The following is a 24,448-nucleotide window of genomic DNA, read 5'->3' as shown; positions in this document are numbered from 1 at the left end:
TTTACATTTCTTCCAAACTTGGACCGCGGAACGCCGGCAAACGCAGTGATTTGACGGTCACAGGACCAACGCGACGTCCACTACGAAGCAGACGGCCCGTAGTATTTTATGGTGAATACCGCCGCCCCCCCCCCCCCCCCCAGGTGCGTGACGTCATTTATTCCACTGGGATAGCAATTCGGGCTGCGAATTAGTTGTGTTGTTTAAAAAAAGAAATAGAAATAACGGCCTTTTGTTAAGAAGAGGGATATTCCAGGGGTAACGTGCCGCTGAATTAAAATCTGGCAACTCGAGGGCTCCCCGTGGAAATATCGCGGCACGCGTCCTCATTATGCGTTGGTGCAGAGCATCCCGTGGTAGCCGGTTTTGCATCACCACGTGTTCGAGTCCACCGGGCCTACCTCATGGCACCACCCTCAATATTATCCACGACAAGCATCTTTTCCAGCAAACACACTCCCCGAGCGGATTCCATCTTTCTGGGCCTCATCGGCAGAGTCGAAGCAACGGACACAACGCCGCCCAAAGTACATGGCGGGGGGGGGGGGCAGTAGAAGCTGCTGGGATACGAGAACGCGTGTTTGTGTGCACAGACGCAGACCGGGGCTCTGATGCGTGGATTTTCTTGCACCTCCGATTGGCAAGGTTGGCTACGTACGGTGCAAAAAAAGTTCAACTCACACACAGTACATACGTACATAATGAGCTGCAGGGCTGAGCAGCAACTCATTAAACATTGGGAGCAGGAGGTGGGGGGTAAATCCAGCACCCACCTCCACATGCCATGACAATTTGCTTAATTATTCAGAGCTGCAATTACAAACTGAACTCTCTTTGTGCTATGTAGTCTTGTTTGCATTGTTACTAATCAACTAATTAATCTACGCATTGTCACAGCTACGTGTAAATAGGAAGGAGGGGAGGCTTGGTCTCGTCCCCCCCCATCCCATCAACACGATAACAACGGACTCAGAGGGGCTCTCATCTGTGTCGCGAGCCTTTCGCGACGAGCTGGGAGGGAGGGGTTTCGACGGGTCGTCTGCAGTCGGTGGCGGCTTGGCCGCTCCACGGAAGGGATTGAGATAGGGGAGAGAGATGTAATCGGAAGAGATATACGGGAAGTGACAGCAAGGGAGGTGCACGTTCTCATCCTCGCAGCAGCGGCTTTCGGGTGGTCATCGTACAAAGACGGTGGTCACCGCAGCGCGCGCCTTAAGATTCGCTTCTGCGGCCGTCTGAAACGCCGCTCGCTCTTTCTTCCAATACAAGGCAGCCACTGGGATCGATGCACTTTTAAGTGTAGATTGAAGAGTAATTTCTTTACAACCGCTTTTTGTTTTTAGTTTGCTGTCCTTATTCGGCACCTCCGAGGAGCACGGTTGGCTAACGTACGGCGCAAAATAAGTTCAACATACGTACACACGTTCAGAATTGTGGCGGGAGAGACGTGCAGTAGGGGACACCTAATCACCGCCACGCTGTGTGTGTATATATCAGAGGAGACTGGGGGGGCGGGAGGTCACGGGACAGTCCCAGGTGCTACGGGTTCTCAGGGGAGGGAAGCCCGCTAATGGCAACAGCTGCCTTCTTCTGCACACAACGCCGGCCGCACGGCCCCCCCGCCCCCCACCGTACAAACACTTGCCGCCACGTCGCCCCACCGTACAAACACTTGCCGCCGCGTCGCCCCCCCACCGAGCCGCAGCGCCGGTTAGCGAACAGCTGTTTAAGGCCGGCATGTCGCACACGCGCAACAACGGGGGAAGGGGGGGCGTGGAGGCAGTGTGGCCTTGCAACTATCTTTACATCCTTCAGCTGCACACACGAATCTAAACTAATACACTTTTTAATTATTTTACCAGGCAAGGCCCCACCAAGCTATACAGGTGTTTTTCAGAAGTGACCTTGGCCACAATTAAGTGGCTTATCACGTGGAAATATATAGCAGCCAAATAATCTAAATTTGTATTTATAGATGTGGAGGGAAAAACCGGAGGACCTGGAGAAAAATCCACGTGACCACGGAGAGAACATGCAGGCGTCAGGGTCGGGATCGAACCCACGACCTCCTGTATACCAGGCGAGGGAATTAACATCTCTCCACCGCTAGATTTTAACTTGACCGGGAAACGTGAAAGTGTCATGATTCCTGGACAAGATTCCATACGAGAATGACGATGATGTTGATGATAATAATAAAATCAGTTTTATAAAGCGCCTTTCAAACTGGTAATCTCAAAGCACTATACAGTCGACGTATAACTTGAAACAAAAAACACTGACCACACCAGTAAAACCCCAATCACAAGACAATAAAACCCAAATATACAAATATCCAACTGATCATCGGTGGATGCCAGGGAAGCTACTTATAAAACCCAGTTAGAAATGTCACGATGCAATCGAGTTGAGTAAATCGTGCACGACAGTAGAAGAGTAGGCCCAATACCAGCGTAGAAGAGCGCCCCTCTCTCATGGAGGTTCCTACGCCAGCAGTGTCACTCCTCGAGCAAAACACTGCAGGGCTGCACCTCTACCTTTATCCATAATTAGCACACGGAGGTGTTGGTAAATTGCGTTAAGCCCAGTTATCACAGCTCCGTCATTACCTTGGGGCGACTCGTTGGGTACCCTTGAGAGTCATAACCGTGTGATCCGTGCCCGCTGCGCTTCGATCTGTCCTGGCAGTGACCGTGAACGAGGACACTGGGGTAGTTTGCTCATCAATACACGATGGAATAAAGTTTCGGTAGTAACTCCCGCGTTGTTTTCCTCGCTTCCACTTGCGCGATCTTCCCTTCGTCGTCAACTGCGACGCGACTCGCTCCCAACACCAGCCGACGCGCGCACGCACGCACACAAGGACTTTCTGAGGGGGTGACGAGATTCCACAATGGCATCTGTTTATCTGTACACCTCTATGTACACGGTGAGCATAAGAATCAAATCTGGCTGTCGCCTGATGAAGCTGGTTGTAATTACTGGCGAAACGTCGTACTCAGATTGTAAATATTGAGGCTTTACTCTCCCAACACACTGGTGTGCTGTACTAGTGATGAATTGGCACGTTCCGTTTACGTGACAAACCTTACTAATTGGCTGTGTTGGGTGGTGGCGGGTTTAACGACACATTTATATAATTACGCGATCTAACCTAAAAATCTTGTATTATTTAAGAATCACAATTGGTTCGAGTTGGTGAGCCATTGTTATAATAATCAATATTCTAACCATTGTCTCCTGTGCACGGGGGCTAAGCTCCATGAGAGGTTGTTTTTTGGTTTGGTCACGTAAATATAAGTGTGTCGTTAAACCCGCCACCGCCCGACACAGCCAATTAATAAGGTTTGTCACGTCAACAGGTTTGTTACGTCGGGTGGCGGCGGGTTCAAAGACACATTTATATTTACGTGATCTAACCCAAATAAAAACCCTCTAGTATGGACAATATTGGTTGCGAAAGCCTACGTCGTGGTAAACGGGGGCTAAGCTGTCCGCGTGGTGGCCGGGAAACCGCCCGTTCACAAGAATCCCTCCCAGAACAAAAAGCGGCAGCAGGCAATGGTGGCCGTAAGCGCAACGACGATTCCTAAGAGAGGATGAAGCTGCCACGCGGCTCTCTCACTAAGAGAGGATGAAGCCGCCACGCGGCTCTTCACAGTCCCCCTTTCCCTGCTGTCTCACGGTTTAGATTTCTCCGCGCTGGGTGCCTGAGACAAATAGTATCCGTGCGGATTACCACACGCAATGGCGGTGGTGTCACGTGACGTCCTTTGTGCGAGGCATGATGGGAGAGGCCCGATCCTACGGGTCACACTATCCCCTGTGCACGCTTTCCGTCCAGGAATCACCATCTGCGTGTATTGGTGTCGTTCAATGATGCGCTATGAATAAGAAGGTCCACGGGCCAAAATGTTTCCTGTTATATATTACCGTACTTTCCCTTTAAGGCATCGGTTCTTAACTTGGGGTGCATCACGCACCCCCTGGGCATGCGAGATGCCCTTTCTGGGGGTGCGAGACGTGGACAGATTTGTTTTAGAAGGTAAATCATTGAAAACACAAATTTAGTAAGGGCACGCAAGTACAACAGCTACTTTGTTTCATCAAACCCTATGTATTTATTAACATTATACATTTTTGTTTTACAATTGGGAACCAAAGGGGTGCAAAGGCTGCAGTAAAGGTGAAGAACCGCTGCTTCAAAGCCACATGGTGTTAATGGAAAATGTGTTGAGTGGTCTTGTTAGCAGCTGTGCTTGTGCACCACTGCCAATGCAGCCGCAGCAGAATCACCAAATAATGCTTGGATTTGAATGACTGAATCACTGCCTCGTTTAACGGCTAGTGATGAGCACCACAAAGACACAGTTCCCCCGTACAGTCTAAGCAGGCTGTTGGGGCAAGTGCTGCGAGCGAGGACCTCCGAAGGCACATGAGGGGGTGGTGCGGCCAGTACAACGCCCGGTCAACCTTTGTCTCTAAAGTGCTGATATTTTACACACTGCACCAGGTACTCGTAAAAGGTTGAGTCGACCTAGGGGAGGCCCAGGACGGTTAAAATAATTTTTCCCACCGATATTGGCCGTGAGCGAGAACCCAACTCGGGTCGCGAGGTTCGTAGCGCAGCACGCTAACTGCTGCGCCACTGCTCCCCATGAGCGCCAAACAGGCACAAATCCAACCGCGTCTCTCCTTTTGCTTATGCTCGCAAACCACGACCACTCTTGGGTACTCCAGATGAAAAGCGACACTGATGTTAGCCTTTGGCCGGGCATCAAATCACAAATCACCGGGTTGGTAACATAGTTCGCTAACCACACACAGCTTTGCACGCGCACACATACATATATATGCATGTACAACAAAGACAAAGATCTCCAGTGTAGCCTTAACAGACTGTTGGGTAAAGTGCTGTTAGCGAATAGCACCTACGACGGCCGACATGGCACACGAGGGGGTGGGTGGCCAGCACCCCGCCTGGCCGCCTTTGTCTCCCCGGGGCCGATCTTTACTAGACACACAGCACCATGGGAGGGCCCGGGCTCAGCTCAGACTTCACTTGCCACTGATGATGGCCGTGGCTGGGAATCACATTCAGGTCACTGGGTTCAGAGCTCAATGTGCCCCCATCCACGCACAGTGATACAACAACAGCAGCAGCAGCAACAGCCGCCATTCACCACTAAGTGGCGGTGACGTCACCGCGGCGCTTTGTGCCAGGCCAGGTGCACTCCGAGGCCACGATGCCTCGCAGTCGTACAAAGAGAAAGATCCCCCGTGTAGCCTGTAACAGACTGTTGTGGAAAGTGGTGTTAGCGAGCCCCTACAAAGGCCGGCACAGCACACGAGGGGGCGGGTGGCAAGCACATCGCTCGGCCACTTTTGTCTCCCTAATGGCGATGTTTACACGCCGCGCCAGGTACTCATTTGAGGCTGAGTCGATCTAGGGGAGGCCCAGGACCGGTTCAGATAATCGTCACTGGTGGCCTTGAGCGGGAATCGAACTCAGGAAGCCGGGTTTGTAGCGTAGTGCGCTAACCGCTACAATACTGCTCCCCACGCAGAGTCATATAAGCAGGAAGACACCAACACACGCACATACAGGGTGCCCAAAAATGTATATACCAAAAAGGAAGTTGAATAGGTTTATTGTTATTCAAGATACTTACGTAAATATCCGCACTAAACTTATACGTTTTAGTTTGTTGTGATTATTGATCAGGAGAAACCGCACTTTCTGATACAATGACAAGTCTGCCCATTCACTCGACTCAACACCATTAAGATAATTTTTTTATCTCTGGGGTTGAAAAATAAAATCTAGAACTAGCAAACCCGTGGCCCTTGAAGAACGCCAACGTTGTGTCGTTGACGCTGCTGTGTCGCCATCCATCCCAACCGCTGTGTTGGAAAAACATTTCTCAGAGTTGGAACGCCGAATCAGATTGCTCATAGTGAATTATGGGAAGACATGTAGAGATTTATTGATCATTCGAGAATATATAATCAATAACGTAACCAATTAAATAAACTAAAACTTATGAGTCTATTACACGTATTCATGTAAAAAAATTACGTCAGTATTTCAAATAACTGTTCAACGTTCTTATTGGCATATTCATTTTCGGACACCCTCGATGTATATGCATATATACATTAACACGCATACAAAAACAAAGATCCCCCGTATAGCCTTCAACAAAGTATTCGGGCAAGGGCTGTTCATGAGCGAGCACATTACATTCAGGCACACGCACACAACGACATGCACACACCCAGACAAAGACGTACACACACAAGGCAACGTCTCGAATGTTGTTTTCTTTAAACTACGCCAGTCTCCGTGGCTCCGTCTCCTTAATATCCTCCTCCTCGCCACAAACCTATAGGACGGAGACCGCTCTCTCTCCCCTCTTTTCTCCCTCTCCCAGCCCCCTCTCGTCCCCTCCCACCCCACCCCCCTCTCCCAGCCAGTACCTCCCAATTCCAGCCCCCACCTCCTCTCCCAGCCCCCCTCTTCCCTCTCCCAGCCCCCACCTCCCCCTCCCAGCCCACACCCCTCTCCCAGCCCCCACCCCTCTCCCAGCCCCCACCTCCCAATCCAAGCCCCCACCTCCTCTCCCAGCCCCCCTCTTCCCTCTCCCAGCCCTCACCTCCCCCTCCCAGCCCCCCCACTCCCTCTCCCAGCCCACCTCTTCCCTCTCCCAGCCTCCACCTCCTCTCTCTCCCAGCCCCCCCCCCCGTCCTGCGGTCCCGCTCTGCTGTGTAAACAGCGGCGCTTCCCGTGCCCCGGGACACTCCGGCTGCGCCAGCCAGACTCTGGGCGCAGCGCGGGGGGGGACCCCTGGGAGACGCAGAGCGAGGCCCGGGGTGGTGGGCAGTGGTGGTGGTGCTGGGTGGGCGGGTGGTGGGCTTGAGGAATGGTGGTGCTGGGTGGGCGGGTGGTGGGCTTGAGGAATGGCGGTGCTGGGTGGGCGGGTAAATGGTGGTGGAGTTTAAGCAGTGGTGATGCTGGGTGGGTGGGTAGGTGGTGGTGGGGTTGAAGTAATAGTGGCGTTGGTGCTGCGTGGGTGAGAAGGTGGTGGTGGTGTTGGGTGGGTAGGTGGTGGTGAGGTTGAAGTAATAGTGGTGGTGGTACTGGGTGGGTGGGTAGGTGGTGGTGGGTTGGAGTAATGGTAGTGATGGTGTGCAGTGGTTGGAGATTGGTGGTTGTTGAATGTGGTGGTGCTGGGTAGGTGGTGGGGTTGGATGCTGCTGGTGGTGGTGGTGAAGCGATGGCAAAACTGTCATGCTGTTGTTCATGGTGGCCATGGTGGAAGTGGTGATGATGATGAGCATGTGCTGGCGGTATTAGTGATGGTTGGGGTCACAATACTGTTGGTAGTTGTGATGGTCACCATTGTGCTGATGCTAGTGGACGCCATGGGCGGTGGTGATCGTGATGAGCGTGCTGGTTGCGTCGGTGTCGGTGACTTTGGCGGCATAGCGGCAGTGGCGGTAGTGAACGTGGCGGTGGTGATGATGAACGCGGTGGTAGCACTGGTGGTGGTGATGGCAGTGGTGATTGTTGGTAGTGGTTGTGGTGATGGCGATTGGGTGGGAGCAGATTTGTCGGTGGTGGCGGTGCTGGTGGTGACGGTAATGAATGTGGCAGTGCTGGTGATGCTGGTAGGGGTGGTGGTGATGATGCTGATGATGGCGATAATGGTGGTGATGAACTTGGTGGTTGCAGCGACCGTGATGTCGGCGGCGGTGGTGTTGACGATGGCGACAATGGAAATGCTGATGACGGTGACGATGACCACCTTAGCGGCGGCCGCAGTAACGGCGATGCTGATGATCGTGACACCGCTGACGCTGCTATTATCATCGGCGACGACGACGACGATGATGACAATAGCAGAAGCAGAATTCGCAGCTCCTTTCCTAGTTGCTACGCTGCACGTGCCATGGCGCAGAAGAGAAATCCCTTTTAAAACACACGTGCACTGTACATTCCTCAATTCCACAGAGGGAGAGTGTGTGGGGGGGGTGTGTGGGGGGGGGGGTGTGGGAGGGTTCATCAGGGTGGGTGGGCTCGTGCGCGGGAGGAGTGGTAGGAGGCTCGTGAAGAACGCTACTGGGCAATTGGAGGCAGTTGCCCTCCAACATCAGTGGAGGGCAGAGCAGTGATGCTCAACAACAATGAGCAGAGTACCGGGCGGCTAAAACGCAGCAAAAGATTGGCACAGTGGGGAGCACAGGTGGTGCATCTGCCAGTTATCTGTCTTGTCAACCCACAACGCCTTCGTCTGTCCCGTGATCTCCTGCCTCATATTCATGTGGCCTCAGGGTGCACCTAGCCTGGCACAAGTGCCATGGTGACACAACCACCACTTAGTGTCGAATGGCGGCCGTTGTGGCTGTGCGGATATGTGAATGTGGAGGTGGGAGTGAAGGTGTGTTGGTTGGAGTGTGGGTGGGTGTGGAGGTAGGATTAACAGCAGGTGGACGGGCGAGTGTGTGGAGCGGTGGCGCAATGATTAGCGCACTGCATTACAAAACCCGGTGAACACCAGCTCGACTCACAGTCAAATTTGATTTGGAGCTTTCGTGACTGCAGGAATTACTCTTTGGTTCTTTCGGTAAAGCCACGTAGAAAGGGAACATAATAAATTAAATAATAGCATACGACGTTTCGATTGTAACACAAGCAATCGTCATCAGGTACAAATGTTAGCCGACTATCTGTGTTGCAATACAACACAGATAGTCGGCTAACATAACAGTCAACACCCTACCTGGTTGATTACGTTCTTCCTAAGATTGCTAACACTCACAGTCGTCAACATCAGTTAGGAAAATCTCAACGGGTCGTGGGCCTCTCCTAAGTCGACGCAGCCTTCAAATAACTACCTGGAGCTGTGTGTACAACAGCACTTGGGAGACAAAGGCAGCCACGCACGATACTGGCCACACCACCCCCTGGAATGTGCGCCGTGTCAGCCTTCATAGGTGCTCGCTAACAGCACTTTGCCCCAACGGTCTATTAAAGGCTACACGGGGGGATCTTTGTGTAAGGTGGGGTGTGTGTGTGTGGGTGAAGTAAGACACAGGCATTGTGCGGGCCCGTTCTGTCGTTGGCAGTCGGAGACGGCTCGAGTTTGCTTGTACATACGTGTGTATGTACGTATAATGAACTTCTTTTGCACCGTACATAGCCAACCGTGCTTCTCGGAGGAGGTGCCAAGAGTTTGTCGGAGCAATTCCAAGCTGGCACTTCGCCGACCCAAGTGGCAACCACCTTCAAGGCGATGATGATGGATTTTCGTTGTGCAGTCGCTGATCACACAAGAAGAAGAAGACAAGATCGGTGGCTGGACTGAGACCACCAGCGCCCTCCACGTGCACAGTCCACTGCTGGATGAGAGGACTCTCCACACTGTGTGGGTGTCATGGGCACGCGGGGAGGGGGGGCGATGGGAGGCGTTACTTGACCATGCTTCGCCATGCTGGTCAGTGGTGGGCTGGAGCGGCCGAAGTTCAGCAGTGCCGACTCTGTGTGTGTCAGACACGGCCATCTATGAGGCCAATGAGGACTGCATTCTATTCAAATGTGTGTGTGTGTTTTGTCTGTGTGCGTTAATTTTGTCACTGCGAGCGAGCGGGTGAATGTGCGGCAGCCATCTCATTCAGTCAACCCACGGGACACCCTGGGCTCTGCTCCGTGACCTCCTGCCAGCGAGCCTTCGACACTTCACGCCGCCTCCAAGTGCACCTAGATTGGCACAAGCACCGTGGTGACGTCACCGCCACTTAGCGGTGAGCGGCGGGCGTTGCTGTGTGCACATGCAGGCCTGTGTGTGGGTCAGTGGTGACGTAGAGTCGGGCGCATTCCACTACAAACCCGGTGATCCGAGTTCAATTCCTGACCACGACCAACATCAAGTGGTGTGTGATATCAAGACCCTGCCCTGTGCCTCCCACCAACCGCCGCGTCCAGGTCGACTCAGCCGTAAACGAGCAGCAGCTGCGTTGCGTGAAACTGCGGCAACGGGAGATGACTCGCACACGATTCTGTCCACTCGTGCCCCGTACCGGTGACAGTCCGTAAGGTTTCAAGGGTGGGAGGGATTTGTGCCTCTTTGTGCGTCCGAGTTGGTGCGCTGGGTGACGTGGCAGAGCGGCTACCGCATTCGCCGCTTGCTGTACAGAGGTTCGCGGTTTGAGCCCCAGTGGCCTCACCGATTAATACTGCCGTTGCTAATATCGACCATAAAATAGATCCCTCCCACCACCCCCCCCCCAGCGAGAAGTTCATTGCAAATCTAGCAGGCCATGGGCACGTGTGCGTGCCGGAATCACGGCCAAAATTTTCCACGTTTGAAAAAAATCGCCAACTGTTGCCCAATTGGCCAAAGATACTTTCCAACATCACCCCCCATTGCCTCTGATAATACATCAAAATCTTTAGAGCAGTGGTTGTTAGCCTGCGGGTGCGAGATGCACTTTGTGGGGGAGCGAGACATGGCCAGATTTTTTTAGAAGATACATCATCGAAACACAAATTAAGCACGGGCACGCAAGTACTTAGTTTCATCAAACCTATGCAATGTTTTAACATGATAGTTTTTTTTTACGATTGAGAACCAAAGGGGTGCAAGGCTGCAGAAAAGGTGAAGGACCACTGCTCCAGAGCTATTTAAAATCTGCGCTGAAAACTCACCTCTTTAATGTCCTTTTCCCCATAGTTTTGGTGGTTTACGCTGCTAACTCGGTCCGATTCCCTGCTTTCCATACACAGTGGTGGCGCATTGGGATCCTTGGATGCAACGCGCCTCACAAATGTAAATTATTATTACGTGCAACATTAAAAGCCTTCGCGACATCCTGGCACTACCAGCACCGCTGCTCAAACTCCAGGAATTCTCCGCGTTACCACTGGCTTAGGGCCATCAACACGGGCCCTCAGGAGCCAAAACCACGACCGGCCCTTCGCGTAACGCCAGCGGTGGTGTCAACGTTGCTGAACAAGAAAACAGAGGCACTGGGGGGGAAAAAAAGTCACGCAAATTAAATATGGCCTGGCCTTCCCGCACAATAAGAAAGGGGGTGGTGGTGGAGGGGGTGGCAGTGTGCGTGCGTCTGAGTGTCTGTGCAGGAGTGAGCGAGGGGATGTCGATTGGTGATGTAACAGTAGTCGTAGTAATCGAGTGCACGTGGTATTGTGGTGCGTTTGTTAAAAGAGCGCGGGGCGGTCATCACGAAGGCAGGCGCCGCTGTGTCACAGACACAGTCTGCGGTAGTTTGACTGTAGGGGAAGATGCTGCTGCTGCTGTGTGGTCTAGCATAGGGCACCCTCAGTGGCAGCTGTCCCTGTGTGGAACGAGGCGATCATCACGGAGCGAGGCGCCACTGCGTTTCACGGACGCGGTCTGTAGCGGTTTCACAATGGGGGAGGGGGGGCGATGTTGTTGCCGAGCGTGACTTTCGGCGTAACTTTTTGTAACCGTGACGCCAGCGCACAACGGCCTTGCTACTTCGTTACCAACGCCGTCACGAGACCTTTGACATCCACCGCAGAGCTTCCGGCACGTAGCATTTCATGGTTAACGCACACACCACGGTGTAACCACCAGGGCGGCTTGTCGGACTCCAACCACGAACCTCTGCAACAGGCGGTGAGAACGAGCCACCGGTTATAACAGATCCCCTGCACCGGGGGTGTTGATAAATTGTCCCGACAGCGATTGGGTAAAGCCACAAAGGCAACATCATCCGCTATCGTGAAACTACTGCAGACTGTCTGTGCAGCAGCAGCAGCAGCAGGGCCTTGCTTCATGATAACTGTACTAATGATGACGCCGAATGTACCCAGGATGAGATTTGTACAACGTCGCAGTGAACGTGGCGAGGCGTCAACACGTTGCGAACGGCAAGTACACGTGCACGTGCCGCCCCTCGTGCCAATCCACCGCTGGATGGGGATACTGCCGGCACCGTGCGGGGTCGCGGGGGATGTAGGACCATACTTCGCCGCGCCGGTCAGCGCAGGTCGGTGAAGTCGGAGTGCTGAGGCGTGGACATGGCGGCAGAGTACAATAACGGGATTCCGTCGTACTGCACTCCACTGCCCTACGAAGCAGCCCCGTGGCAGCCTTTGAGCGTGTCGAGGCGCCCTTCCGAGCCATTGTCCAGGCTCAACCCTGCCGAGCTTGCGACACCTGGCGAGGTGGCACGCATCGCGGGCGGTCCGCCGCCCACAGACGACGTGGTGCGCAGCACGCGGAAAAATATCGATTCTTATCGCACAACTCAGCGAGTGTGATCATGCGGTTAGGGATCGATATTAATCAATGCATTGCGAGACTCCACGCGTGCATGTGCGCGCGTGCGTGTGGAAAGATAGAGAGCGACAGTGCAGCGGTTAGCGCACTGCGCTACGATGAACCCGCCAACCCGAGTTCGATTACCCGCTCACGGCCAACACCGGTGACGATGATCTGAACCGGTCGTGGGCATCCCCTAGGTCGACTCAGCCTGACATTAGTACCCGGTGCGGTGTATAGTAATCAACGCCACTGGGGAGACAAAGGTGGCCGGGCGCAGTGCAGGCCACCCACCCCCTCGTGTGCCGTGCCGACCTAAGGAGGGTGCTACTCGCGAACAGCACTTTCCCCGACACTCTGTTGAAGCCTACACAGGGGATCTTTGTCTTTGCGATCACCGAGCGGGTGAGGGGCATGACCGCGAGGGTCTTTGTGCGAGGAGTCAACACGCTCGCGCTTAATTACCGCGCGCGCAGCCCTCCTGCCGCCGTCCGCCGTCGTGTGAACGTGCAAACAGAAGCCGCGGTGGACTTTACCGCCCGCACCTTCAGCCCCGGCCGCACGTGCGCTGTGTGACGATGCACACGCGTGTGTGTGCGTGCATGCGTGGAGAAGGTGCGTTTGTGTGTGCGTGTGCGTGCGAAGACAGGGAGCGGCAGGGCAGCGATGAGCGCACTGCGCTATGATGAACTCGGCGACCCGAATTCGATTACCCGCTCACAGCCAACATCGGTGACGAACATCTGAACCGCTCCTGGGCCTCCTCAGCCTCAAATGAGAACCTGATGCGGTGTGTAAACATCGTCTCTGGGAAGACAAAGGCAGCCAGGGGTAGTGCTGGCCTCCATCCTTGGTGTACTGTACCGGCCTCCATTAGGCGCTCACTCACAGAACTTGCCCCAAGTCTGGTAAAAGCTGCACGGGAGAGCTTTGTTTTAGTTTTGAATGCGTGTGTACGTCTGTGTGTAGGTACGTGGGGAGTGGTAGTGTAGCTGTTAGCGCGCTGCGCTACGAACCCGGCGACCCAAGTTCGTATTCCATTCGATTCCCGTTCACAGCCAATGACGATTATCTGAACCGGCCCTGGGCCTCCCCTAGGTAGACTCAGCCTCAAATGAGTACCTGGTGTGATGTGTAAACATCGCCACTGGGGAGACAACGGCGGCCAGGCGAGGTGCTGGCCACCCACCACCTCATGTGCCGTTCCGGGCTTCATAGGTGCTCACAAATAGCACTTGCCCCAACAGTCTGTTAAGGCTATACAGGGGATCTTTGTCAAGGTCTTTGTTCTGCATGCGTGTGTTTGTGTGTGCGTGTAGGTATGTCAGTCATGGCACCTGGGTCTGTCCTGTGACCTGCGACTGGCGCACATGGCCTGGCACGAGCGCCATGGTGACGTCACCGCCGCTTATTGGCGAAAGGCGGTTGTTGTTGTCAGTCATCGCAGTCCATCAACCCGTAACGCCTGGTTCGGTTCTGGATAATTCGACGCACACCCGCTCAACTCTCGTTTTATCGTACTGGGGGAAGCGTGTCTCACGGTCCGGAGAATACGGTAATCTCCGATGGAACTACCGGGCGCCAATCCCTTAGGCGGTGACATCATCGCTGCCCCTAGTGGCGTCCACCATAAACCCGTTAAAGGGCTCCCCCACAGCCTTTCCTTCCTGCAAGCAGTAATCCTCTCTTAAAATAATTACAGCCTGCACACTCTCGCCCTGAGTGTTTTAACCGTCATGGGCGCGCCACACGGCCCCCCGACCGCAAGCTCACACGTCTCTTAAGCGCCGTCGTAGCGTCACTCGGGGGGGGGGGGGGCAGGGTGGACCAACTACACAGTTATTAAAATACAACATTTTCTCCACTTGCCAGTCTCATCCTGCACACAGGGCTCAACCACCACTACCACCGCAGTCACTCACCTACCCACTCACTCACCCACTCACTCACCCCCTCACCCACTCACTCACTCTCTCACCCACTCATTTACCCACTCACCCACCCACTCACACACTCACCCACACACTCAACCTACCCAAAGATCCCCCCATAAAGCCTTAACAGACTGTAGAGGCAAGTGCTTTTAGCGAGCACCTATGAAGGCCGGAACGGTACACGAGGGGGTGGGTGGCCAGCACCACGCCCGGCCGCCTTTGTCTCCCCAGTGGCGATGTTTACACACCGCACCGGGTACTCATTTGAGGCTGAGGCGACCTAGGGGAGGCCGAGAACCGGTTCAATTAATCGTCACTGATGTTGGCAGTGAGCGGGAATCGAACCCAGTTCACTGGGTTCATAGCGCAACGCGCTATCCACTACACTACCGCTCCCCACCCTACCCACCCACAAAAGTATTCACCAACTCACCCAGTCACTAATACCAATACCCGCCCCATTCGCCACGAAGTGACGGTGACGTCACCACGGCGCCAGGCCAGGTGCACTAATTCACCCACACACTCACCTAATTACTCACCTACCCACCCAGGCACTCACCAATTCACCCACAAACTCACCCACGCATTCACCTACCCACCCACTCACTCACCAACTCACTCAGACACTCATCAATTCACCCAGACACTCACTAATTCACCTACCCACTCTCCTACCCACCCCACTCACCCACTAACGCACTCACTAATTCAACCACACACTCACCCACTCACCTCCTCACCCATTAACTAACCCACTCACCCATCAACGAACCCACTCACCCACTCGCTCACTAATTCTCCCACACACCCACTTGCTCGCCCACTCACCACAGGTCACAAACACATCTCCTTTGGCTCCATACCTCACACCGCTCCACTTTGCAATTCCTCCCCCTCCCGTCGCCCCCCCCCTTAATCCCCCCAGGCTCTTAAACAATAACCTCGCTCAATTTTTGAGAACCACGTAAGCACACTTCTTGTCCGTTACAGCTACGACAGCGGCCGTCCGTTGCGAGCGCGCTTGGCGCTCCGGACCCCGTGCCCCGTGCCCAGCAATCGCAATTTAATGTTCAACATTCGCCAGGCACCCACCGCTTCCAGACAGGCCACCGCAAAAACGGCACCAAGCCGTCGCCGCGACGAGCATCTCGGCCTCACTAATTGGGAACTAGAAGGGCTCAGGTGGACGAGCTGGTGGGCGGGGTGGGGGGGGATGGGGGGGGGGACTATTTTCGAGCCGCCGCTCAGCCACCCTGCCGTCCTGCGACTGATGGACACGGTCCGAGCGTGATCAAAGTTTAATATTGACTAGCGTGTGTGTGTGCGTGCACGTGAGCACGCGCGCGGCACACCAAGGGTGTTTGATAGTTCTCTTTGGGCCCTCGTTGGGGATTATAACGCACGCAAGGAAGCGTGCGCATGGAAACGCGCCGATGCCCGCACAGACGCGCGTGCAGATACACGCGATGGACGGGCCGCCCACACCCCACGCGGTCTCGACACACGCGCACACGCCAAGCTTCGCTTCGCACGCGATGTCAAGTTGCGTGTCGAGCGGGCGTACAACGCGAAACGCGTTCGTCAAAAGAGCATTTTAAATTGCCGGGGCGCTGGCACCGGCGAGATCCATCCCAGTTGTATGCGGGGCGCCCTTTCTGTGCGAGGCGTCGTCATCGTGAGAGGGCGACCAACGCAGCGCTCCCACCACCTCCTCCTCCTCCGCCCCCAGCTCCATAGAGAACCAGCGGAAACGAAAACGCCGAGCAATGTCACTGCTATTGGCTGAACATTCCCAAAGTGAATGAAATTACGCTGCCCGGGTACGATTTATGACTGTCGTTGCAGAGTTTGTACGCCCTTAACCATGTTCTGCAGAGTATGAACGTGAGCGAGAGTGAGTGAAGTCTGTATGTTTGAACGTTCTTCCCATGTTCTGCAGAGTCAGCGTGTGAGCGAAAGTGAGTGAGAGCGGAGAGTCGATATGTTTGTACGTACTTAACCATATTCTGCAGAGTGAGCGTGTGCGTGTTCGTGTTCACATGGGATCAAGTGGAAAGCAACATCCCCCACCACCCACCCCAGCCCCTGACTGCGAAAAACTTGGCAGGACCCTCTTGAACGACGCGTCGTCTTGGGACTCAGCCGAGATGCTGTCTCGGCTAAACGTGCCCCTCCGCCAAGGTGTAGATCAATTATTATGATTTTTCTCAAAATGAATCTCGAGAACTCAACTCGTTCTAGCGGCAACTCTTTGTAACCACCAAAGGACCTTCAAAAGCGAGCGCCCTCTACTTCCACTACTGGCCGTCACGACGATAAGCAGGCCCCGATAACGAATGTTTAAGGGCGCTTTGCGACTTTAGATCATTAATAAATTATCATAATGATGCCGTCACCTCGGAACGGTTCGTGGTTTTCGCCCACATCATTCACGTTGCGCCTCGATTTCTCCCGCCCCGATATCTGCGTGTACGGGAAAATGACCCGTGCTAAATTTTTTTTATTTGTTTGGATTAGATCGCGAAAATGTAAATGTTGTCTCGTTAAACCCGTTAAACCCGCCACCCGCCCCACACACAGCCAATCCAGTAAGGTTGTTCACGTGAACAAAACGTGCCAATTCGTTAACCCACGACATTTACAATCCGACAACCGTGACGTTTCGCTGGCAATTACAACAACCAGCCTCATCAGGCTTTTCTCAACCGCCCGCCCACCCACCGCCGATGGGAAAAATAGCAACAACAAAAAAGCATTCCGGTGCTTGAAATGAGCGAACCAGATGAGAAGGCCGGGGAGATGGGGACCCGCTGGGAGGGCTGACATCAGTCCCCCTCGGGGCCCCAACGGGAGTGATGCTCGGCCTCGCGGCGGGAGGAAATCGTGCCGTCCGCGCTTCTTATGTCTTGTTGATTTGGGGGGGGGGGGGGATAACCCCCCCCCCCGGCTTACCCTCCACACTCCTCTCTCCCCCCCTCACATCCCCCACCATGCAAACCGGGGGACTCCTCCTCACCCGTATATTAAACAAATCCCCGGTCCCCTTTTACTTTCTCCCTACATTGGAAAATAAAAAGCGAGTGATCTATCGCCACGATGTTTTCTATGTAAAGGAGAAAGTAAATTCCCTCCCAGCCCACCCTTCCCCGGGTTGTCTGTCTCCCCCCCCCCCCACTATGAATCGGAACACGTAGGGCATGTAGAGGCCGGTTATTTTCTGTGACCCAACTTTCTGCTTCGGGCCTTTGTTACTGTGTACAGGAAGTGCCCGGGTTGGAGAAGACCCGACTTACGGAAATCCGACTTTATGGAAATGCTCCCATAATAAATCTTGTTCAAGAAAAAAAGTCAACACGTGGAAATGTTTGTGTTGGTCACGTAAGCGAAAGTAGTGCATCGCGGTGAGGTTGCGGATGAATGCCGCGGAGCGAGGCGTAAGGCAGCCGCCCACCTTACACCTCGCTCCAGAGAAACGCCACCTTCACCGAGCCTCACCAGGATTAAGGTCAATGGAATTGTTTGTCGAGTTACGTAATTCTTTTCCTTTTGTAGCATTACTTAATTGTTTGTTTTGTATGCTTAGAACTATTGTTAGTTTTCTTAAGTTCAAGTTTATTTCATGAGTTATGAACTGTATGTATACTCTTTGGTTCTTTCGGTAAAGTCACGCAGTTAGAAATAAAATAAATCACGACGTTTTGATTGCAACACAAGCAATCTTCATCAGGTGGGACAACCACAGCAACAACAAAAAAATTGCTGAAGAGGGCGAGAGAGCTGCCGTGGCAAGAGGACATATAGGTAAGAAGGGGGAGGAGCAAGGGGGGAGAGAGAGGGGGGGAGAGGGGGGCGCTGCGTGAGCTCTAGAGGGAGAGAGGACGTGAAGGTGGAGGGGGGAAGTGGGCAGGGCTGGAAGTGGGAGACTGGGAAAGGTGGGAAAGCTGGGGATGCGGGGGGGGGGGGGAAATTAACTCGGAAAAATAGACTAATACCCGGCAGATATGATGGAAACAACCATAAACAGTTAAGGTTTTTGCCCGGTTAATAACATCCTTCCAATGATTGCTCAATTTGTATCCATCTTCTCGGTTTAAGCTATATCTATGTTTATATATCTGGATGGCTTCATGAACAAACCTAGTAGATATTTTGTCTTGCTGTGGTTGCCTCACCTGATGAAGATTGCTTGTGTTGCAATCGAAACTTCGTGATTTGTTTTATTTTATTTTATTTCTAACTTCACCGAAAAAACCAAGAAGTATGGATTCCTGCAGTCACGAAAGCTTCAAATCAAGAGTGAACTGTACGTACTTTATTTAAACACAATTACACTTCCATGCCTCATGGTCTTAGCCAACAGGGAACGGAGAAGCCTAGGCCTAGCCTAATGCACGGTAAACGAACATTGGGAAGTAACCGCTTCCTGTTAATAATGAACAATAAAATGTTTGTGGCATTCATAAACAATTGGATACAGTATATGCTCCATTAGTTTAATTATTGGGGTAGCGTTAGGGTAGATATTTGATTAAATTAAAGAATCATACGATGCAGTACTGAGAGAAGATGGCAGAAAAGGCACAACTATTTCCGGCTCTGGGGTTTTATCGTTGATTTTGGGGGGAAATGGTGCAGTTTCCCGACATATGGAAAAAATTCGAGTTACAGATCGTTCTCAGGAACCTAACCCTTCCGCAACCCGGGGACTGTCTGTACAGCCAAAAATCTAACTTTTTTTTAAACATTCTGTTGGTTTGATGGATGTTACTACTGGGGGCTGCAATGGGTGGCGATGGGTGGCGGTGGTTAGTGCGAACGAACGGTAGAAGTGGTCAAGACACAAACAACCCGTGGAGAAATGAACAGGGGTCTCTCCGCTTGAGCGAACAGCGGCGCCGGAATTGGGGAGAGGCGACGTTGGGCCCCAGCGGTGGCGCGCTCAGCCGCTTGTTGCTGGGGATTCGCGGTTCCAAACCGGCAGGCCGCCCCCCCCCCCCGGTTAACACCGTCGCGGTTGGGCACTACACACTACACTCCGAGCGCCGTCCGTTCGAAGAGGACACCGCTAAACTACACAACCGGGCTTACACGCACGCACACGCACAGCAGAATTATGCTCCCCAGGTCACTCGTGCGAATGAGCCTATCCCCGGGTCTCCTGAGCTCTAACTTCGTTGAACAAAACAAAACTAGAAATTTGAATATCTCCGAAGCGACACAGGAGCTACTTTTGACGCCCGCATCTCGACGGTCGTGGAGATGCCCTCGAGCAGACTTCCCCCGGTGGTAACGGAGGTCACGGAGACTTAAGTCAACAAGCATCGCCTTGCGAGTGAATGGAGGTTGTCTTCAACAGGCAGACAGTCCCCCTATCAAGGTGAGCGTAGGTTGCTTGGGGCAACATCTCTCTGGGAGTGAATGGCAGTTGCTTTGACAGGTCTCTCTATGAGCCTCAGGGGGTTTAACACCGACCCTTTAAAATCCTAAGTGCCGTAGTGCCGGCTTCACCGAGCCTCAAGTGCATCCGCAGCCTCCGTTGTCACTCCACTGCTGGATGAGGGCCACTGCTGGTCGCGGGGGTTATTAGACCATACTTCGCCGCGACGGTCAGTGCGGGTTGGGTGAATGCGACACAACAACAATGGCACAACAACAAGAGCTGTTCATCTGCATGACCCTCCACTCTTGGGAGAGCCCAGGGCGACGCGACGAAGACGGGCACTCACCCAGGACACCACGCGGCCGTTGAAGCAGGGCAGGCGTGCCGCGTCGTCAGATATCTCCTCTTTCACCACCCTGCGTGGGGGGCGGGGGGGGGAGATGAGATATAGACACCGTCATTATCGTTGCAGTCATGGTCGTCGCACCATCATCATTGTCATTGTCATGACGACGACAATGATATCATCGTCGTCATCATCATCTTGACTATTGTAATCATTGTTAATGCCATCGTCGGCATTACCGTCGTCATCTTCGTTATCATAGTTATTGTCATCATAATGAAACTTCTCCGGAAGGCTTTTCACTTCCGAAGACTGTGCTCATGCATGGGCAAACACGAAGTGTTAAAATTCATAATCATGGTCTATCCACCACTACATGAAGGCCTCCCAAACCACCGCCAGCCTCCATCCATCTTGCGATGCAACAAACCGCCGACCATCCTGCACGCAAACTAAAAACGTAACTATTTTATATTTCACCAGGTAAAGCTCTTTTTCAGAAGGGACCTGGCCACAAATGACAGCTCGATGAAGTGGCGTATCGTGCGGCAATGTATAGCAGCCAAATACTCTCAAGCAGTGGTTCTTAACCTGGGGTGCACGCACACCATGGGGGTGCAGGATGCCCCGAGAACCAAAGGGGTTCAAGGCTGCAATAAAGGTGAAGGTAAAGGCGTGATGTGGATACTAAATGTGGAGAGAAAAACCCGGAGGACCCCCAGAAATATCCACCGCTCACTGGGAGAACATGCAAACTCCGTACATTAGATGCAGGCCTCAGTGTCGGGATTGAACCCACGACCCTCCTGCAGACTGGGAGAGGGAGTTAGCATCTCGGCGCCTCGACGCCCCCCTCTCATCTTCGCTCCGTCACCTCGGCGGGCGTTCCCCTCGCAGGACGCGTCCCGTTCCATCGCCCACGGATCCAGATTCTAGCCGTGATGCGTCTTAGCCCGGCCGTGGATCTCCGCCAGCGCGGGAGGGAAGGAAACAGATAATCCACATTCCCGAGACGGCGCCAAGTCTGGCCGTGCGCATTGAAGCGTAAAAGAAAAGTTTCATTTCGGCGAGAGGTAATAAAAACAACGCAGTCCGATCGATCCAACGACCGACCGGGAAACGAGGAGAGGTGTGGTGCCCGTACGCCGCGACTGAACGCGCCAAAGCATGCCCGGCACTCTCCCTCTCGACCGGGTAACTAAAGGACAGAGGCCATTGTGTGGAATTAAACAACCGGCCGTCGACTACAACTTCTCTCGTCCACTCCTTCCAACCTCCACCCCCCCCCTCATCGCCCCTCTTCCTCCGGCACCGCTTGCTACCCCCAGCAGAGCCACCACACAAGGCAGAGGGACAGCTGTATGTAACATGCTGTACTAATTACCCCCCCCCAACACCCCACCACCTCTCCTGCTGTCCCCCACAGCTACAGCTGTGTGGGGGTGGGGTGGTACTGTTGTGGGGGTTGGGTTGGGAGGGGATACGGGAGGGGGGCTGGCCAAGGGAAGGGAGCCATGGGACTTCACATCAAAGCCGGTCGACCCTGGCCATGCTAAAGCCTCCTCGCAACCGAAGCAGTGTCGCCCATAGCCCATCCCTGAGATCACCATCCCCCCCCTGCCCCACCAACACCCACCCCAACCCCCCCCAGCTACCGCCCTCTGCTCAAACCACTACTGCCCAGCGGCAGCTCCTTTCAGATTCAGTCTCCTTTCAAATAAAACATCCTCACACCCTGCACGTGTCCAATGATTGGCAAACGCGTTTCGCGTGATGAGAGGTGTTCTGAGTGTGTGCAGTTGTGCCGTGTGTGTTGTGGGGAGCGGTAGCGTAGTGGTTGTGTGTGTTGTGGGCAGCGTAGTGGTTGTGTGTTGTGGGGAGCGGTAGTGTAGTGGTTGTGTGTTGTGGGCAGCGGTAGTGTAGTGGTTGTGTGTTGTAGGGAGCGGTAGCGAATTGGTTGTATGTTGTAGGGAGCGGTAGTGTAGTGGTTGTGTGTGTTGTGGGGAGCGGTAGCGTAGTGGTTGTGTGTGTTGTGGGGAGCGGTAGCGTAGTGGTTGTGTGTGTTGTGGGGAGCGGTAGCGTAGTGGTTGTGTGTGTTGTGGGGAGCGGTAGCGTAGTGGTTGTGTGTGTTGTGGGGAGCGGTAGTGTAGCGGTTGTATGTTGTAGGGAGCGGTAGCGTAGTGGTTTTGTGTGTTGTAGGGAGCGGTAGCGTAGTGGTTGTGTGTGTTGTAGGGAGCGGTAGTGTAGTGGTTGTATGTGTTGTGGGGAGCGGTAGCGTAGTGGTTGTGTGTGTTGTGGGGAGCGGTAGCGTAGTGGTTGTGTGTGTTGTGGGGAGCGGTAGCGTAGTGGTTGTGTGTGTTGTGGGGAGCGGTAGCGTAGTGGTTGTGTGGATTGTGGGCAGCGGTAGTGTAGTGGTTGTGTGTTGTAGGGAGCGGTAGTGTAGCGGTTGTATGTTGTAGGGAGCGGTAGCGTAGTGGTTGTGTGTGTTGTAGGGAGCGGTAGCGTAGTGGTTGTATGTTGTAGGGAGCGGTAGTGTAGTGGTTGTGTGTGTTGTGGGGAGCGGTAGCGTAGTGGTTGCGTGTGTTGTGGGGAGCGGTAGCGTAGTGGTTGTGTGTGTTGTGGGGAGCGGTAGCGTAGTGGTTGTGTGTGTTGTGGGGAGCGGTAGTGTAGCGGTTGTATGTTGTAGGGAGCGGTAGCATAGTGGTTGTGTGTGTTGTAGGGAGCGGTAGCGTAGTGGTTGTGTGTGTTGTAGGGAGCGGTAGTGTAGTGGTTGTATGTGTTGTGGGGAGCGGTAGCGTAGTGGTTGTGTGTGTTGTGGGGAGCGGTAGCGTAGTGGTTGTGTGTGTTGTGGGGAGCGGTAGCGTAGTGGTTGTGTGGGTTGTGGGCAGCGGTAGTGTAGTGGTTGTGTGTTGTAGGGAGCGGTAGTGTAGCGGTTGTATGTTGTAGGGAGCGGTAGCGTAGTGGTTGTGTGTGTTGTAGGGAGCGGTAGCGTAGTGGTTGTATGTTGTAGGGAGCGGTAGCGTAGTGGTTGTATGTGTTGTGGGGAGCGGTAGTGTAGTGGTTGTATGTGTTGTGGGGAGCGGTAGTGTAGTGGTTGTATGTGTTGTGGGGAGCGGTAGCGTAGTGGTTGTGTGTGTTGTGGGGAGCGGTAGCGTAGTGGTTGTGTGTGTTGTGGGGAGCGGTAGCGTAGTGGTTGTGTGTTGTGGGGAGCGGTAGCGTAGTGGTTGTGTGTGTTGTGGGGAGCGGTAGCGTAGTGGTTGTGTGTGTTGTGGGGAGCAGTAGCGTATTGGTTGTGTGTGTTGTGGGGAGCGGTAGCGTAGTGGGTGTGTGTGTTGTGGGGAGCGGTAGCGTAGTGGTTGTGTGTGTTGTGGGGAGCGGTAGCGTAGTGGTTGTGTGTGTTGTAGGGAGCGGTAGCCTAGTGGTTGTGTGGTGTGGGGAGCAGTAGTGTAGTGGTTGTGTGTGTTGTAGGGAGCGGTAGCGTAGTGGTTGTGTGTGTTGTGGGGAGCGGTAGCGTAGTGGTTGTGTGTGTTGTGGGGAGCAGTAGCGTAGTGGTTGTGTGTATTGTGGGGAGCGGTAGCGTAGTGGGTGTGTGTGTTGAGGGGAGCGGTAGCGTAGTGGTTGTGTGTGTTGTGGGGAGCAGTAGCGTAGTGGTTGTGTGTGTTGTAGGGAGCGGTAGCCTAGTGGTTGTGTGGTGTGGGGAGCAGTAGTGTAGTGGTTGTGTGTGTTGTAGGGAGCGGTAGCGTAGTGGTTTTGTGGTGTGGGGAGCAGTAGTGTAGTGGTTGTGTGTGTTATGGGAAGCGGTAGCGTAGTGGTTTTGTGGTGTGGGGAGCGGTAGCGTAGTGATTGTGTGTGTTGTGGGTAGCGGTTGTGTGTTGTAGGGACCAGTTGTGTGTGTTGTGGGGAAAGGTAGCCTAGTGGTTGTGTATGGTGTGGGGAGCGGTAGCGCAGTGGTTGTGTGTGTTGTGGGGAGCGGTAGCCTAGTGGTTGTATGTGTTGTGGGGAGCGGTAGCCTAGTGGTTGTATGTGTTGTGGGGAGCGGTAGTGTAGTGGTTGTGTGTTGTGGGGAGCGGTAGTGTAGTGGTTGTGTGTGTTGTAGGGACCAGTTGTGTGTGTTGTGGGGAGAGGTAGCCTAGTGGTTGTGTGTGTTGTGGGGAGCGGTAGTGTAGTGGTTGTGTGTTGTGGGGAGCGGTAGCCTAGTGGTTGTGTGTGTTGTAGGGACCAGTTGTGTGTTGTGGGGAGAGGTAGCCTAGTGGTTGTGTGTTGTGGGGAGCGGTAGCCTAGTGGTTGTGTGTGTTGTGGGGAGAGGTAGCCTAGTGGTTGTGTGTGTTGTAGGGACCAGTTGTGTGTGTTGTGGGGAGCGGTAGCCTAGTGGTTGTGTGTGATGTAGGGACCAGTTGTGTGTGTTGTGGGGAGAGGTAGCCTAGTGGTTGTGTGTGTTGTAGGGACCAGTTGTGTGTGTTGTGGGGAGAGGTAG

General features: G+C 53.8%; 1 protein-coding gene across 1 annotated transcript in view; it reads right to left on the bottom strand.

Annotated features, from left to right (window-relative positions):
- The window catches only part of LOC144945112 (segment polarity protein dishevelled homolog DVL-3-like), a 66,918-nt gene that overhangs the window by 28,184 nt on the left and 14,286 nt on the right, over positions 1-24,448 (bottom strand). The window contains 1 exon segment of the mRNA XM_078873378.1: positions 19,975-20,044. Within this exon segment, the coding sequence (XP_078729504.1) occupies positions 19,975-20,044 (70 nt within the window).

The sequence above is a fragment of the Lampetra fluviatilis genome, chromosome 36 (genome assembly GCF_964198595.1).
Source record: "Lampetra fluviatilis chromosome 36, kcLamFluv1.1, whole genome shotgun sequence".
Taxonomy (NCBI): domain Eukaryota; kingdom Metazoa; phylum Chordata; class Hyperoartia; order Petromyzontiformes; family Petromyzontidae; genus Lampetra; species Lampetra fluviatilis.
This window is presented reverse-complemented; position numbering and strand designations above follow the sequence as displayed.